The sequence below is a fragment of the Callorhinus ursinus genome, unplaced genomic scaffold (assembly GCF_003265705.2).
Source record: "Callorhinus ursinus isolate GAN/ISIS: 27379988/994484 unplaced genomic scaffold, GSC_fseal_2.0 scaffold4, whole genome shotgun sequence".
Classification (NCBI taxonomy): domain Eukaryota; kingdom Metazoa; phylum Chordata; class Mammalia; order Carnivora; family Otariidae; genus Callorhinus; species Callorhinus ursinus.
The window spans coordinates 78119198-78138527 of NW_027397066.1; the positions used below are offsets into that span (position 1 = coordinate 78119198).

The 19330-nt window shown below is 36.9% G+C and overlaps 1 protein-coding gene across 5 annotated transcripts in view; it reads right to left on the reverse strand.

Moving 5' to 3' along the window:
• The window catches only part of UNC5C (unc-5 netrin receptor C), a 343699-nt gene that overhangs the window by 192229 nt on the left and 132140 nt on the right, over positions 1-19330 (reverse strand). Inside the window, exon 1 of one of the 5 annotated variants that reach the window (XM_073891993.1) lies at positions 133-219. The exons of the other annotated variants lie outside the window; for them this stretch is intronic. Coding sequence (XP_073748094.1) covers positions 133-196 — 64 coding nt within the window. The 5' untranslated portion in view covers positions 197-219. Of the gene's footprint in view, positions 1-132; positions 220-19330 lie in introns of those variants that run through there. 5 annotated transcript variants of the gene reach the window in all.

A 19330-nucleotide genomic window follows, 5' to 3' on the forward strand; every position in this document is an offset into this window, starting at 1 on the left:
ACCCTCGCCCCCACTCTTGTATTATTACAACCAATTTCTAGCTGGTCTCTGACACCACTATTATGCCTTGATACAGTTTCTGCATATACTGTTGGCTAAGCATTCACATGTCCACATTTTTTTCAGTCTTACCTTCTTTCCTACAACACTGATCTTTCAAATACTTCTGTCTTCTGAGCACACAGCACAGCTGCATGATTTGGACATCAGTGCCTTTGATTTTTCTGAAGCTCACTGTGCTTCTCTATCTGCTGCCTGCTTATCCTTTGAGATGCAGATGATTTCTCAGTCTCCCTGATGCTGACGTTCTCCCTAACAAACACAGACAAACTTCTGCTAGCTGTGCTTTGCTAGTCTGTCTTGAGGACAAGAACGTTGACAGCTGGAGACACCAGCGCCACATCCTTGCCTATTTGGGAAGGACGGATGTTGGATCTGTTCTCACTTTCCACCAAAAAGGCCCTTGTCTTGTGCTCCTCTTATGCTTAATTTTTTAAATTAAATTAAATTAAGTTTTTATTTATTTATTTTTTATTTTATTATGTTAATTACCGTATATTACATCATTAGTTTTTGATGCAGTGTTCCATGATTCATTGTTTGCGTAGAACACCCAGTGCTCCATGCAGAACGTGCCCTCTTTAATACCCATCACCAGGCTAGCCCATCCCCTCAACCCCCCTCCCCTCTAGAACCCTCAGTTTGTTTCTCTTATGCTTAATCTAATGTGGTAAAGTACTTTTTTTTTTTCTGTGAGGATCTTCTTGTGGATCTTAGTGGATACTCATATGGGTTATAATCCAAGATTAGAAACCTATACAAGATGTCAGCAAAATAAAGGGTATTGGACATGTGCAATGCTTGGACATGTATGGCAATGCTTAAATATAAACTCTGGTCTTCTACATATGCTTCTCTTTCCCTCCACAGAAATAAAATGTGAGATTTAAAGAATGTAAGTTCAAATCTGGAAGAAAAAAATATATATTCCAGCTCATTAAGAAATAATATTTTAAAAATACACTCATGTTTTATGTGACCCTGTGTCCTATTTGTCTGAATTCAAAATATTTAAAAATAAACAGCCATGCCTCAAATAAAATATCCTGACATTTCTAATTTTGTGCCAATTTCTGCCCTAGTTCTACTTTTAAAATGTAAAAAAAGTAAGTGCTCTGAAATTCCATCCACAGGCAGAGCTAACAATATTAATGGTTTTAAAAATGATGTCAAATATTTCTAAAATCCTGAGTTTCTGTCATGGCTGACCCAACTATGAACCTCTGTAACTAGCTTTGTTAAAGAAAAAAGTAAGGTGGTTTTTTTTTTTTTTTTTTTTTGCCTGTGATAATGCATCTTAAACATCACTTCAGTATAGGTTTTTACTTAGCTGACAGAGACCCCCCTTCCTAAAATATTTTTACTTGTAATAACTCGATTATCTCAAGGAGTTTGCTGTTTAGTGGAAACTGCCTAAATGATTGACTGCTTCCCAAAAGTACGCTAAAGATTTCTAAGCCATATTTCCAAGGCAGTTAGGTAGATAAGCAAAGCCCATAAGAACTCTGTTCAAGAGATGGATAGTTCTACATTTGTTCCAGAGGGATATTTTTCACATTCAATGAGTAAGCACATTTGCTTTAATACTGAAAATTACCTACCAGAGATGATCTATTCTTATGCAAACACTATAAACATTACGCATGCCACATTAATAATAATCATACAGAAAAGGGATCTGAGAAATAGGAGTCCAGGAACATGAAGAATAATGTAAATTAAAAAAAACAACCAACAACAACAATTATAAGACAGCAAAAAAGTACAGTAATTTACCAATCTGGCACTACATAAAGTAGCAAATGTACTTTATGATGTTTATCTTTGCTATAATTTTCAGAACATAAAACCATACCTTGATTACAAGTCTGATCTATTATTCACAGAATCGTTTTAGAGAATTTGTTTATAAAGTCTCGTTTCAAAACAGATGCAAATTAGTTATCTTGGAATAGGAAGGAAAAGCACAATTCTCACACAACTGATCAACAATTGCTTTTGCTTCTTGACAGAAAGACCCTGCACACTAATTAAAACAAAAAGAAACCGGGGTGCCTGGCTGGCTCAGTTAGAAGAGCATGCGACTCTTCATCTTGGGGTCATGAACCTGAACACCATGTTGGGTGTTAGCACTTACTAAAAAATAAATAAACTTTAAAAAAAGAAACAAATAATAAACAAAACAAAATGAAAAAGAAACTGGAGAAGAGGTCTCTGACTCTCCACTGTTCAGGTTTCTACACTTTGACTTTATTTCATCATAGTCATGTAGGGCATTTGCTTTTTCTCTTCTTAACTCTTGGAGATGGAATTAAAGTGTGGCCTATAGTTCTAACAGTCTTGTATAAGAATATTTCATATTCTGAGCCCTTACTCTGTGCCAGGCATAGGGCTGAGGATATATTCTCATTTAATTCTTTAACATCCCTATTAAGTAGGTCCTATTCCTATCTCCATTCTAGAGTGAGGAAACAGATTTGAAAAGGTAGAGTAATTTTGCATAAATTCTCATAATTTATAAGTGGTGAAATCATGATATAAATACAGCCAGTCTGACTCCTGAACCATGCTTTCAATTTCTTTGCTATACTCTCTATATGACCCAGGACATTTGCTTTTTTTTTTTTTAATTAATGGTAACAAATAAGCATATCTGTTAGCTAAATAAGTATTTTCTAGAATCTGCCAGTTAAGAATCCATCATGCAACTGAACATTTTTTTCTAAAAATGTTTTGCCAGGTAAAGGAAACGTTGCTAAAAGCTGCCCTAAACATATTCCACAGATCTCCCAGTTGGCAATTTGATAGGCCTGTTATTATTCAAACACACTTGTCCTTAACCATACTAGAGCAATCAAGTGAAACAAAGCAGGTTACACTGAAAGTACTTATAAAGCTGGGCACATGGTTATACAAACCCACAAAGCATTCAAAGCTGTTGGAAAGGAAATCTGGTCAATTCAAATACTAACAATCACAGTTAAGGCAATTTCCCAACATTTATCTTCCCATCGGTTCTTATAATGGATGTTTTACTATTTGGTTTGAAAAGAAAAATCTAAGTATTTACTACAGAAGGTATGTGAGAGATGTTTGCATAATAAAATAGAGCATTAGTCAATGAAATGAAATAAAACAGATTGTTAGATGGATTTTTGCCCCCCTTTTCTCCCACATGCATAAGGATAAGCTAAAACATGAGCATTGCATGGTCTTCTAGAACTGTGCTATCCTACACAATAGTGGCCACATGTGTCTATTAGGCACTTGAAATCTGGCTAAACAATTGATGAAGTAAACTTTAAATTTGTATTTCTATTAATTGATTTAAATGTAAAATTGATTGAAACTCAATTCAGTTACTGGAAAATTTTTAAGTATCTTTAGTGTAACTCAGGTAGATAAATTTACTTTTTCAAATGCAAATTCTATGAAATCAAATACAGATCATGTATTTCCAATGAAAATTTAGCATCTGAGTTGAGATGTGCTGTGAATATAAAATACACACTGGGTTTCAAAAACATTAAAAAAGAGAATGTGAAATATCTCATCAATAGTTTTTAAATATTGATTACATGTTAAAATGATATGTTGGATGTACTGAGTTGAAAATAATGTTAACATTAATTTTACCTGATTCTTTTTATTTTTGTAAAGTGTAATAAGAAAATTCAAAATTACATAAGCAGTGCCCATTATAGCTGTATTGGCTATTATTCTAGATAGTTCTATTGTTTTAGAATTTGAAAGTTCACTGCTTATCTTGAAAATAGTTTAAAAGTGCACCCCAAAACCTATGAAAATGACAATACTATTTCTTAATCAAAATCTCCATTCCCACAGTTGGATAGTAAGAAGTATCATTCTGATTCTTTATTAAGTAGACTCAGCAAAAGATAAATCACTCAAATAAAAAGGGACACTGAGAGATCCTTTGGGGTGCCTTACTCCATTTCTCCAGACCCCACTGGTGTGTTAAAACCAGGATTTGATAAATGACTAACTGAAAACTGGCCAGGTGACTTATGCAAGGTCCATTTCTAACAGGTTCCAAAACAGGCACATTCCCTAGAACTTCTAAACAGGGGAGTTTGCAACTAAAGAAATCTACAGCATTCTCATTCTTGGCTTCTACATTTTCAAAAGAGATAAAGTTACAACCCTATGCCTCTTACTGATCCCAATGGTATTTATCGTTTGGGCTACCCTCTAAAGGTAAATATACCCAAACCAAGCAAATAAACACACAAGTAAACAAATAAGATGGCTCAGTGTGTCCAGAGATCTGAATTGAGGGTCAAGTCCTATGTGACAGAGAGCAAAGGTCACTACCTCCCCTTGGCCTGTTCCCTTATTTCCCAAATGGAAACAGGGAGATTCATGATATCCAAAGGTTTCTTCTAGCTCTAAAAGTTGGTGATTCTAAATGGGTTCTAAGAAGCTAACTCTTACAGAATGTTTTCCATTTTCCATATTTAATTCACAACAACCTGGTGACAGGCTTCTTAACCCCCTTTAATCAAGGAGAAATCTTAGATGCAAAGAGGCTAAATGACCTCCAAATTGACACAGTTTTAGAAACTGGGTAGCCCGGGACTACAACTAATCTAAATTATTTTCCCATATATTATAATGATTGTCATTTTCTGACAGTTGCAGAAAACATGCTGAACAATTTTCATACATTAAGTCATCTACAAAAGATGGGCTAGACAGATAACTGTCATTTCTTTCTAATATATCTAACACTCTTTCTTTTTCTTTCACTGCCAAACCACTGATTTTAAATGTGAACTCTTAGAACTCAGTGAGAATATCTATTAAAGATGGACAAAATGTATTTACTAGATAGTGTCATAACTATCTTGATGACAAATCTCAACTTTTTTCAACTATAGTGTTGTACAAATTATGAAATGAGCTATGTTCTCTTTGTGGGGGGAAAAAGGTATTTTTGGATCAGTACTCATAATATTTTTTAATGTAGGTTGAAAAATAAATTAAGATTTTTTTAACGGAAATATATCTTTGAGGCCTAAAAGGACTAAATAGCTGAAAAATTTACTCAATTCTCAGCCAAGAACCCCCTCCCCCCAAAAACTTGGTTCATTATTGAGTAATTAATAGTTATTTCTTCTGTGAGTCAGTAGAAAACAATTATATAACAGATAACATTTTTAGGCCAAGAGAAAGCATTCCAGTTAAAATGATTAGTCGTTAATTAATCCAAAATGTTACATTTTGGGGGCATATTTTAAACAATTGGCAGAGCAATTTTTAAGAGAGTTGATTATATAAACACGTTACTAATAGACGACTATAGAAATCTTATCGCTGCAAAATGATTTAAAGTGTCACAAGATGGAAAATAAGAGAATTTTAATTTATCAGATGTTTTATAAACCAATTCAGCTAAACATATATTACTGGTTCAGAAGGACAGGACTGAGGCCATATTGATTTAACTGTGACTTATCTAGAAGTAAAAATCTCCCAGGAGACCATAAATAAGATATATACATCAACCATTCCCTCAGGGAAATTCCTTCAGATCAGCATGCTCAGAATTAGATGTCCACAAATGCACCCTTTAACCTGGAAACAAAAGAGAAAAGAAACAGAAGGGATTTCTACACTTGGGGAAACACAGCAGCCATTGGCTTAGATTTATTGTATTCTGCTCTGCTATGTGTCACTTCATGACGCAGTGTACGGTGGGAGTAGGAGAGATGGAGGAGTTAGGTGGTTCAGAGGGAATCTCAAAGTCACGTCTGTGGACTGCAATGATACCTTCCCCACCAGTGTATTAGGAGTCATTATTTTAAAGAGATCATAGAGTAAAACAAAATGTTGAGTAAATGTAAGTCGAATTTTCCAAGATGGAACCTTGGTGGCCGGATCATTCTAACTGGCTGTAGAGCACTGTTAGAGGAATCAATGGGTAAGTATCAAGAAAGGAGGTAAGAGACTCCTCCTGGTAAAATGCTCATAGCACACATGCTATGTGGGCTGGATTGATAATCCACAGGAGACTTACTATATCTTAAGGTTCTCCTGGAGTATTTTCTAAATTAGAATCATTCCAACTGGCTCTCCGGACTTGATTAGGAAGTTCTATTGAGTACCACTAACATTTCCAAATATTTTTTTCTTCTAAATATTGAATGAAGATATTATTTCTGCAGTCTAATTACCAACCTCCCACCTGTGAAATATGGATATGGGTGTAGTTTTACCAGGTTTATGTGGAGAATATTTAGCATACTGATATTTCCTTCCTGTGATCATTTCATTTGAAATTAAAAACCAAAAATGGGCATTTTTCTGATATTTTATTATAGCCAGTGGTTCCATAAATTACAAAGTTGCTTGTTTTCAAAACAGAATTCAAAAAGCAATTTTATACAACCTGCTTTTTTCAAGATAGTTTACTATATGTCTCTCCTTTAGGCATCAACCCTGGGAGACGCTTTTGCATGTAAATAAGATTAAAGTTATGATAATGGTACTCAGTTTTGAAAACCTATTCTCTAATAGTTTTATTAAGGAATAGAAAAAACAAACGAAGATGCCTGGCTGGGTAGCTAAGGACATCTTATCTACAAACCTGCACTCAGTACTGTTAATGCATTGCCCTTAGTGGTGCTTTTGATGTACAGAAGCTCGTACTCTGATACCATAAAATAAATCTACTATTTTCTGCAGTATTGATACTCCATTTGTCTTATTTTAAGAGTTAGCTAAGCTTAACTTCTGTATGCAGCTGCTTTCTAGCTATCTGACTCCCTTCCCCTCCTGAGGCTTCATGAATAATTTGTGAAGGCAACTTCAATCCTACTAAAGCAATTTTTGAAAGGCAGTAATGAAACCCCACAAACTGGGGGAGCTAACTGTGCCATCTGCCCCCCACCCCCTGCCACACACACTATTAATAAAATGTCTCTACTTGGAAAACTCCTTGTGGTAGAACAGGGATTGACCTATCCTGACTGCCAAAGGATGATAACAGTAAGTTAAATTAAAGAAATAAATAATGTAGTAAACAGAGTTCACTTGAGCAGCAAGAACTATAAAGTAATATATATATATTTTTGTTGACTTCCAGGGACAGGTAAGGAGTTAGGCCTGAAAAGTTCAATGGTGGGACAAGTGCCTCCCCAAAGATTACTTTACATAAATCAGAGGGGATGACAAAATACACAGTCATAATTTTGAAAAGGTATTTGTTTATATATATATATATATTTTTTTGTTTTTTTTCCTCATCTGTCATTATCTGGGATTATTTTCATCTTTTGTTAGTGTTATCCCACTGTTTGCCAGAAAGTAGGCTCTGGAGCAAGATGCTGGTTTCAAAGCAATTCAGCAGCACAAGCAGCACTAGAAGAATTGATGAAAAAAATGGAATAGGAACCGAGAAAAAAACCTCACTCTCTTCTATTACTGACACCTAAAACAACAGGCTGTGAAAATGATTTCATTAAAAAATAACAAGCTTACGCTCACCAGGGGATAGATCGGGGCAAACTGAATCAAAAATTCCTCAATCATTGCTCAAGTAGGTCAACTAGAATTAATTCACAGGGCAAAGATTCATAGTGAGCCCCTATTTCCCACCGGTCTGCTTCTTTAGCCCTCCTCCCCGACCACGAGGTGAATGGTTGGAAGGAGCCCTCCATGATGGGTATGTCTTTTGGCCAGGTCTTTCTTTACATCAGTATAAAAGTGGCCCCTTGACTCTTAACTATAGAGAACAAACAGATGGTGACCAGAGGGGAGGTGGATGGGGGAATGAGTGAATTGGTGAAGGGGATTAAGAATTCACTTATCATGGAAATGAACACTGAGTAATGTATAGAATTGTTGAATCACTATATTGTACACCTGAAACTAATATAACACTGTTAACTATACTGGAATTAAAAAAATAAAAAGTGGCCCCTTGCCCTGTAGACTATTAGTTTGAGCTCTGCAAGTTGTCTACTTTGAAATGCTAACAAGACTGCTAATTAGATCCAAAGTTATTTGCCCTTTAGCAATGTGCTTCTGTGTTTTGTTGTTGTTGTTGTTGTTGTTTTGTTTTTGCTTTGTTTTTTACCTTACTTTTCCAATAGAGCCATTAATTCAGTTGGATGGTTAAATGCTGGTCTTCATCATGGTGAAGCTATCTTAGGGTCCTCTAAGACCTAAGGGTATAGCTACCCCAAAGCAGGCCTTCTCCCTTTCGCTGGCATTGCAAAGCTAAGGAACTCTCTTCCTAAATAAAATGCATATGCTGGTCTGAAGGAAACACAGTTCTCATTGTACTGACTGAGGGTTTTACAGTCCCGAGTTTTGCTATTCAAATCATCTCACTTCCTCCCATGCAAAGCAGATCCAAAGTTTCCTGAGGGCCCAAGGATTTACCATAAGGATCCACTGCTTCTATGTGAGACTGACAAGATAATTTTTTAAGGCCAAGAGGTCATAAAATGTGGAATTTCCCTGTTCAAAACATACTAAAAATTTCAAGAAAGCAGCAGCCACAGGGGTGCATTAAACTAAGCATGGGGCCTCGTAAGGGCCACAAGGCTTCCTGGTGCCTACCTGGGGACCACCGTTTCAGTCTCCCACTGGGCTGAAAGGAGCACGGGGGCAGCTTTCAGAGCAGGAGTTTCTCTGACCTCATCATGAAGTAACTTCTCTACTTTTTTTATCATCAGCCACTGTGTTATGAGACATAGGAAATGATATGCAGACTATGATAGACAGATAACTGATGACCAGGATAAGGAATTTCAGCTTAGGATAAACCCACAAGATATTAATCGTGGGGTCTGTGCCTACAGGATCTTGGGAAGCTTCAGAGAAGCTTTCTACTGCATAGAAAACATGTGCTGACCCTTCAGTTACCAGAACACTTGGATTCAGGATCTGGTGCTCATTAACTGGCTATGTGAGCTTGTGTAAGATATTCTAGCTCTCTGGATCTCCTTTTTCTCACTTGTAAAATAAAGGTGTTGGATACATGATCCCGAGGGGCCCTGGAATATTTATTAAGTGTCCGAGATGAGAAAAAAAGAGAGATGACCTATATTTTCTTTTCTCAAGGAGGGAAACATCTCTACTTTTAATGGGCATTTAAATTTTATAGAATGATGATGATGATGATGATGATGATGATGGTACTATACGTTAAGCTCTGTTTAAGTACTTTACATGTTACATTTGACTAATTTAGTTTACATTTAGCTCATCTAATTTTCATAAACACTCTATGAAGTAGGTACTATGACTATTATATAGGCAAGGGAGCTGAGGTCCAAAGGGCTTAAACACACTGATATTTACTAAGCTTCTACCATGTGCTAGGATCTACGGCAGAGCCGATTGGATCAATGCATTTAGGCTCAGGGAAGCCAGGAGCCTGACCACCAGAGAATGGGCAAGAGAAAAAAGAAAGGCACAAAGTTCTGTGCATGTTGTCTGGGGACCCCAACGAGGAGTAGAGTACAGAAGGGAAAAGTAGGGGTTTGACAAAGGGAAAGAAAGAAGAATTATCCTGAACATAAAATAGATTCCATTCATGTTTCTGAGACATACACGTGCTTTACACAAAGTGAGAAAGTTCAACCAATTCCAAGGTTAATAAAATGATGCATTTAAACCTTTGCCAATCTGTTATATATTTTCAACTAAGCAAGCATGCATATGAGAACTCACATTTGTTTTTCTTCCACCAAATGATTTTTAAGTAGTAACATTAGAGAAAAGTTAGTAAGAAAACACTTAGGCACCTATAGGAATTAGTTAATTATGCCCTAGACAAAGAACCTGTTTCTTTATATCCCCAATTTTTTATTAGATATTATAACAATTAGTTTTCAAATAAATACCAAATAGAGCCTTCCCTAATAGGAAAAAAAAAAGTACATTGGGCAGGATATACTGTGAATAGAAACTTACATAGCTTTTTTGATATATTTAGTCTGTGTCATTAGCTGCCCACGACATAAATGTACCCAATGGGGCCAGTATCATCCTTAAAACTCAGTTCCTTGGACAAACGTCCATATACAGAAGAAATAATGTATGAGTTTTTACTGCTTTTCAGAATTTTAGACACAGACCTCAGGGAATAAAGCACATTTAAATTAGCTGTGCAAAGCAGAATAGAGATCATCTCATTTTACAACATCGAGACAACTATCAAAAACATTTCTTTAAAACTCTCATCTATATTTTAGAGCAGCAGTATTATTAATTGTCTGCATTCTGCTCCATCTTCATAATTCAATGTGTCCACGTCTACATCTGTTTCATAAAATTGGCATCTTTATTGTACCCTTGGGACACAATTTCCCAATAAGAACTAGCCAAATGTAGCTTTTTTTGCTTTCTATGTAAAATGCTACAGTGGGTAACATACATCCTTGCTCTCAAAGGGCAGAAAGAAAATTTATATCACTAACCATATGCAAATTGAAACAAAGAGTTTCATGGCTATAATCAAAACCATTTACCTGGGTCATCAAAATGACATGGGCAATCAGAAGAAATTATTTCCCCAGAATTTTAATGAAAGGTATCCTGTACTTCTGAGTAATTGGATCTATTCTGCATTTTACTTGTTGCAACCAAAAAACCATCATCCCCAATAGTGACACCAGTCCTGCCCAATTCTGGTGGCCATTCTCTGCAAACTGGCCACCTAATTAGTGGTAATAATAGCTGCAATTCAGAAGTCTAACTTCATATAATCACTCATTATTCATTCATTCAGCAATTATTTGAGTGTCAACTAAGCAACAGGCAATCAGTAATGTTCTACCATAGCAGAGAATTCTCCCTATTGAGTGTTTGGATCACTCTAACTATTGTTGACTTGCTAAAACTGTCCATCTGAAAATAAAAGCTTGCATTTTAATTACTAGTTTAGACAAAGCAATAAATACACACCTCCTCTTTCTTGTTTCTGTTGTGTATTATGTATTTCTAGAAGACAATAGGGTATTGATTTTCAACCACAAGTAAACAAGGCATCTGGACTTTGTCTTAATGAGATAAAATTTAGTCTGTGCTTTCTCAGTGGGATGGTTTTTGCTATTTAATTGGTAGCAAAAATCTTCAGCAGCGTGTCCTTTTTCTGCCAACAGTGAATTCTATGTGGGAATGAGGTTGCTGCAGAAGGCTTTCAGATATAAATGCAGCTTTAGAACTAATTAGATAAAAATCACAGGAAAAACACCGGTTATTACTTGAGCAGAAACTGAAAACATTATTTTTCTCCATGAATTCCCTGAATAACACAGGAAAAAATATAGCGCTTCACTGGAACCTTCCAAAATAAGGTCAATTTACTTATAACATGCTATTTATATCAAAGGTCTTTCTAATATCTTAGGCAAAATTAGGATAACAAATATGAAAAGAAGTATGTTACCTGCAATGTTATGTTCCTAAAATAAAAATATAATCACTAAAAAATAAGGGAAAAAAAGCAACACAAGACACACAAATTACCAGGCCAAAAACAATATTCTAAAAATGTTAGCTGAGACATGATTAAGTACCAATTACTTTGACTTAAGCAGGGCCTTCCCCAGAGACTACCAAGGAAACCTTGTCAACAACTTCACAAAAAAAGTATTGTATAGCATACAGCAGGCGAGAAACCTTTTATGTCACTGAGGATAAAAAAATGCAAAATATTTTTTCTCCATTAGTGTTTTCAAACCGGATCATGCCACTTCCCTGCTGAATACCCCTCAGTGGATTCCCACTGCATTTAGAATAAATGTAAAATCTTCAACATGGCCTGTAGCTCCTTTCTACCTCTCCATCTTCATCTGTTTACACTGCATCTCTTACAGGTACACTAGACTTCTTCCAGTCTCTCAGATAGGCTTAGTCTTTCCTGCCACAGGGCCTTTGAACTTACATTCTTCCTACCTAAAGTTCCCTCTCTTCCTTCCCAGATAGCTACTAGGCATCCTCTAGGCGGTCAAATGACATTTCTTTAGGGAAACATGCCATATCAAATCTAGAGTACATTTTTGTTGTTATCCTCTCTAACACCCAAGTGGGTTTCCCTCATTAATCTTTTTTCTTAACCCTGCTCCTTTGCAGTACTTATAAGGAACTATAATTATGTATGGGAGTAAGATTTTTGTTTGTCTTTAATATATTAGTCTTCCCTATTAGAGTATATGTTCCTCCACTATAGGGACTGTGTCTCCATTGTTTATCCCTAGCATGATGCCTCCATATATTCACATATATTTCCTAAAATAAAAGTTAACTCCTCAATCATCGGTCTTGGTTCCTAACATTGCTACAGAGAAAAGTAACCAATCTTTTACATATAAATAAACTCTAATAGGCAAAACTGTTGTAGGAAACATATGCTAAATGGATCCCAGTGAGTAATTCCTTGTGTAATCCCCTTTCCTTGAGTACAGAAGAAACCTGTGACTTGCTTCTAACTAACTAATGGCATATGGTCAAGGGGATGGACTGTCATTCCCTTGATTAGGTTACATGACTTAAGACTCCGTCTTAGCAGACAGAGACTCCCTACGTTGGCTTTGATGAAGCAGGCTACCATGGTCTGAGAGGGGCATATGGCAAGTAGCTATAGGGACACTGGAGGAACTCAGGGCAGACCTCACCAACAGCAGCAAGAAAATGTGGCCCTTAGTGCTACAGCCACAAGGAAATGAATTATTCCAACCACCTGAGGTAGCCAAGAAGTGGATCTTTCCCCCCTCCACCCACCTCCGGCACTGACCCCATCGAGCCTCTGATGAAAACACACACCTGCCCTGCAGCCTGCTCAGGGTGAGACCCTGAGCAGAAAATCCAGGTCAACAGTGCTTTGACTCCTCACTTGCACAAACCATGAGGTAATACATGGGTGCCTTTTAAACTGCTAATTATGTGGTAATTTGTTATACAGCAATAGAAAACTAATCCAACTGCCAAACTGGATCACCTCCAAAGCCACATTGCCATCAAATGCCCTTTTCTTCTTTTTTTATTCTGATTTTATCAACTGAGTTTTGGATGGTAGGGTGTTTTCTTTCCTTTTTTTTTTTTTTGAGATGATTTCTCACTTAAAAAAAAAAATCCTTTCTCTTCCCCCACTCCCGAGATAGAATCTTAGAAGTAATTTTCTTTTCTTTTCAACATACCTAAAGAATTTTGTTTATAAACTAAGTGCCTACCATGTGCACTGCAGGATATATAAGTTGGAGTACACTTTTTGGGGGGCATACGGATAAAACATAAAGTCCAATAATATAATACAGACCAAATAATAATACAAAGAACTCAATATACTCATTCAGTGCCTCTTCATGATATTTTTATTCCGGCCTCATCCCTCAGAGGCTGGGGTGGAGCTGCTGCTGAACTCAGGGACAGAATAAGCAGCAAGAGCCCAAGAAAAGTGAGGTTGATTGGCCCTTAGCACTTCATGTCTGATATACTCCCCTCCCATATGAGGCCAGGAACGATATTTTCTTCACCTGTGTATTCCCCAGACGCATAGCTGACATTCAAGAAGCACTAATTTTTAATTTAAAGCCCCAAAGATACCGGATAATATGATGGCGCATGTCAAGGACAGCTTCTTGACAGTGGTCTTATGTTGGTTCTTAAAGATGGAGACAGCCATTATCAGCAGGGAGTGGAGGAAAGCTCTTCACCTGTCTTTCTGCAATTTCAGGTAGGAGTTACCTAGTTTTTTCCTAAAAGCTGTTTCTAAAAATATATCACTTGTAGTTTTATTCATTTTGTGACATGTAATGCTACTAATGCAACATCTTCACTCAATTTCATTTCTACATACTTGTAATTTTGTTTTAGAATGCTTTCTAATCAATACTGTTATGCCACTCAAAGAGATCATCTATGTTTCACTAAGCTGGTTATAATTTTTAAATGACTCCTACCCCTGTATAACCTCCATCAGATGTGCATTTCCGGGTTTCTCTCTTCTGCTGGGCCTGCTGTCCTCATACCCCGGAGGCCTTGACAAGGAAGAAAGAGCTCTGGGCATGGATAAAGAAGACCTGTGTTTAAGTCTGAGCCTTGTGATCAGGCGCACTTCTCTCAGGGACTTATTTTGTATAATGGACATAATCATTCTCCATTTGTTTATTTCTTGAAGAGCTGCTTAGCCTTGAGGGGAATAAAAGTGCACAAAAATGGTGCCTCCTGTCTCTGATCACACAAGACCAATAGGGGAGAGGAATAAATAGGTAATCTCAGAGGGTCTTAAAGGGTTATAGTACCTAAGTGTTCCAGGGTGGTTTTAAAGACAAAGATAATATATATAAAATGATTTGCAAGCTATAAAAACCCTCTATCACCATATAACTATAGTATAACAAATATTTACTATTTCATGACTGTACCCTACGTTTTCCTTCTCTCCAGTTCAGTTAGGCTACTTCTCTAGACTATTAACTCCACTTAGCTAAATCTTTCTAAACCTATTTGAAATTCTGGTTTCTTGGCAGCAATGTCTCTAGAATTCCTTAGACTACAGAGATTGCTCCTTTCTTCTAAAGTTAGAAACAAATCTAAAATCTCTTTGAGACAGGTCTTCTGTGGTCCTAATACTGATTAAATTTTGGGTTATTTATTTTCATGTTTTATTTTTTTAATTTAATTTAATTTTATTATGTTACATTAGTCACCATACAATACATCATTCGTTTTTGATGTAGTGGGGAGAACATAGGCAGTAGCCTCTTTGACATCAGCCACAGCAACTTCTTTCAAGATACATCTCCAAATGCTAGTGAAACAAAAGCAAAAATAAACTTTTGGGACTTCATCAAGATAAAAAGCTTCTGCACAGCAAAGGAAACAATCAACAAAACAAAGAGGCAACCCACAGAATGGGAGAAGATATTTGCAAATGACACTACAGATAAAGGGCTGGTATCCAAGATCTATAAAGAACTTCTCAAACTCAACACCCAAAAAACAAATACTCGAGTCAAAAAATGGGCAGAAGACCTGAACAAACACTTCTCCAAAGAAGACATACAAATGGCTAAAAGACACATGAAAAAATGTTCAGCATCATTAGCCACCAAGGAAATTCAAATCAAAACCACATCGAGATACCACCTTACACCAGTTAGAATGGCAAAAATGGACAGGGAAAGAAACAGCAAATGTTGGAGAGGTTGTGGAGAAAGGGGAACCCTCTTCCACTGTTGGTGGGAATGCAAGTTGGTACAGCCACTTTGGAAAACAGTGTGGAGGTACCTCAAAAAATTAAAAATAGAGCTACCCTATGACCCAGCAATTGCACTACTGGGTATTTACGCCAAAGACACAGATGTAGTGAAAAGAAGAGCCATATGCACCCCAATGTTCATAGCAGCAATGTCCGCCATAGCCAAACTGTGGAAAGAGCCGAGATGTCCTTCAACAGACGAACGGATAAAGAAGATGTGGTCCATATATACAATGGAATATTACTCAGCCATCAGGAAGGATGAATACCCAACTTTTACATCAACACGGATGGGACTGGAGGAGATTATTCTAAGTGAAATAAGTCAAGCAGAGAAAGTCAATTATCATATGGTTTCACTTATTTGTGGAACATGAGGAATAGCACGGAGGACATTAGGAGAAGGAAGGGAAAAATGAAGGAGGGGGGAGTCGGAGGGAGAGATGAGCCATGAAGGACTGTGGACTCTGAAAAACAAACTGAGGGTTCTAGAGGGGAGGGGGGAGGAGGGATGGGTTAGCCCGGTGATGGGTATTGAGGAGGGCATGTACTGCACGGAGCACTGGGTGTTATAGTTTTTTCATGTTTTAGATACCAATTCTTTAAAATACACTGTAAGGGGTGCCTGGGTGGCTCAGTTGGCTAAGCGGCCATGATCCCAGGGTTCTGGGATTGAGTCCGGCATAGGTTTCCCTGCTCAGCAGGGAGTCTGCTTCTCCCTCTCCCCTCTGCCCCACCCCCCCACCCCGCCGGCTCGTGCTTTCTCTCTGTCTCTCAAATAAATAAATAAAATCTTTAAAAAACTTAAAAAAATTAAAAAATTAAAATACACTGTAAGGCGTTTAATATAACTTTTCAATTTGGTGGTATAAATTCCTTCTACGCACAGGAAGATGTCAAGAACTTCACAGTCTTGGAGCAAGAAAGAGGAAGTTGTAGACAACTGTGGCAATAATTACTAAATGGAACAGGAGTAAGTGCAGGAGGCATTAAAGATGAAAGAAGAGCAAAAGTTTGCATCTGGCTGGGGGCGTCAGGTAAGGCTTCTCAGAGTAAGGCCTTGAAATAAGCCTGTCGGTATTACTAAAATTTCCAAAGGCAGAGACTAGGAGTCAGCTGGGAAGAAAACACCTGAGGAAACAGCACCAGCACAAATGTGTTGATAGAGCAACACTGAACCTGTTCTTGAACACGTCCACTTAGCTGAAATACAGCCCCCGCGCGGGGAGAAGCTCATCCCCGTGTGGAGATGAAGAGAAGACATTTAATTTGACAGACAGTGGGAAGCCATCCAAAGCTTCTGTGCAGCAAAGTCAACAGTGCTCAGTAAGTATGTACTAAGATTTTTTTCTAAATTTCTACTACCTTGCAAAGCCTTGTTTCCCTTCAGGACCCCTTGTGAATATTTTAGATACAATACTTTTGTTGCAGAAACAAAGTAAATATGTTTTCCATATGCATAGTCCGCTGCAGATCGATCACTATTTCCCAAGTCCCTTTCTTCTGGTCCAAGTCCATCCCCTTCTATTTCCCTCAATCTCCATGTCACTGTCCTGTTCTCTTCTTTGCTGTTCTATGGATCCCGGGCTTCAGTGATTTGCTTTAGGTCGTAATTAAATAAGGAAACACTGGTAGTTTTCCTTGGTAGTGTTTCTTGAGTCATCTTTTAAAGTTTTTTCTTTTAATCAATAGGAGGATATTTCCAAAGAAGCCAGCGTGGCTCACAGATGGATCGCTTTCCAGACATAGAAAGCTACCTTGGGGGAAGGAAACTACTTAGCCTCCTGTGTCGCGAGTACATTAGACATATATAACGCGATAATTAAATTGATGAACAGTCAATAGACTCTAAAGGACTGGGAGGAAAAAACAAACAAGAAAATCCCACCACATAAACATTCCCCTTCTCTATTTTTAAGAATAGCTTTTATTTTACATCACCAACTAGAAAAACAAATAAATAATGCAACTGTTTACAATTCTGAAGTAGTTTATAATGTCTGCTAATGTCTATAATGTTTCTCCTGGAAGGGGTCTGATTATACCCCATATTTCATTTAGATGTAACCACTAAAGGGAGAATATGTATTTTTGGTCAAAACTACCCAGAGTATGTCCCAGAAAAAATTAGTAGCATTGAGTTATTTTTATTAGCTGCTGGTATTGATGAAGAAGGGCACATGATTCTTTAAGTGCATACTCAGCTAAGCCTTGTTTCATTTCTGTGTTAGATGTAAAAAATTTCAGCATTCAGGCATGGCCTTCACTTCTTACAAGCACAAGTTTGAGAAAATCATATCACAAGACCATAATGATATCATATGAAGAGGATCAAAGTGGATCCAAGGATCCAAGTAGTTATTTGCCCCTAACTACTCAGCTCTATGATAATGAGCCTCATAAGTTTTCTGGGACACTTTAATTTTCTCATTTATTAAGTGAGGGTTTAGCAGTGGGTATTTGTCTTTATGTTCACCAAGGGTACTACCACCTCTAAAATTCTATGAAACAAAGTTAGTCTATTCTTTAGTAATTCCTCTGTTCCTTACTGATGGCTATCATTAGCTGCTTCAAAATTTTTCACTACCCCCAACTGTATCAAACCAAAAACAACATATATATATATATATACAGGGTAAACTGTATATATATATATAATGTATGAATGTATGCCAGGAAAAAAATCCTTGAAATCTAAAAATTTAAGAAATACGAGGGGTTCACCATAAGATATCTGGTCCAGATTTTCATTTTAGATGGAGAAGTTAGATGACTTGCCCATGTCATATGTTTGCTATGATGGGTAGAGACAAAGTGCGCCTTCCATGTTCTGGCCCTGTGGCAGAGTTTGCTAAATCTCATTTGCATGGGCTCCATGTTCACGATTTGATATATTTGCTCACTGTTTATTATCTGTGAATTTTTTACTGAAATCAATTTATGTTTTTACTTGAGTATATTTATTACAAGAGAAATCTGCCTATCATCACAGTAAACAGAAACCAGTATCAACTGCCATCAATAGAAGGTTACCATAAGATGTAAAAGGAACACAAAGCAATGCTTCATCACTTAGTTAGATACTTTTACTTGCCATAGGCCTGGGGCCTAAGGCAGCCTCTGTTTGTTAAAAATGTGGATTAGCAAATGTTAGGCTAAGTCAGCCAACCAGCAAAAAACTGACTCTCAGCTTAATGGAATGAGGTCCAAAAAATAAAAACAACTTTACCTTCATGCTAGATCAAGGTAGGATTCCAAGATTACCTGCCTTCCCGATATCTTGACTTCCGACTCAACGCCCACATGAACAATTTGCTAGTTCTATTTCCCATTTCTCTGCTTTCCAACACTCTGCTGCCTATTAGTAGGAATATATCATGCATATCCATGTTAAGTTAGTTGGACAAGAACTTGCCTGCTTCTAGTTAAACTACTGCATTATCTAGCACAAGCTTCTTGGTGACAATGCCATGATCCCCAGAACTGCATCAGGCTTTTCAAAGACTTTGAAATCATCTGAAAAGTTATTGTTTGATTCCATGAGGGCCAGCCCTGATCTCATTCTCTAAAGTGAAACCTGACAACTCTAGTTTAGGCAAGGCTTATACACGATGCAACTAGAGCACACTTGATTATAGTCCAAATTTTCAGAATGCGGCAAAAAAAAAAAAATAGGTTATATAACAAAAAATAGGTCATAACCTCTGACTTCTTTTACTCTTAGTCCTTTCAGTGACTCTACTTCGTTAACAAAGTTTATTCATTTCCATGTTTAAATTTCTGAGTATAATTTATAAAGCAACTCAAACATTGAGAAATAAAGTGACAAGCTCCTAGAGAATGAAAGTAAAATTCAAACTTTAATGCTTAAAATTGTTAAGTAAAAGTAATTTGTATATTGTTCAAAAGATGTTTCACTCCAAACTACATTTCAGCTATTTCATTATTTAAAAAATATGCCCATTCCAAAAAGTAAACATTTGCTTTTAAAATCAAAATAATTCAATGATTATAAGTGGCAAATCTAACAAA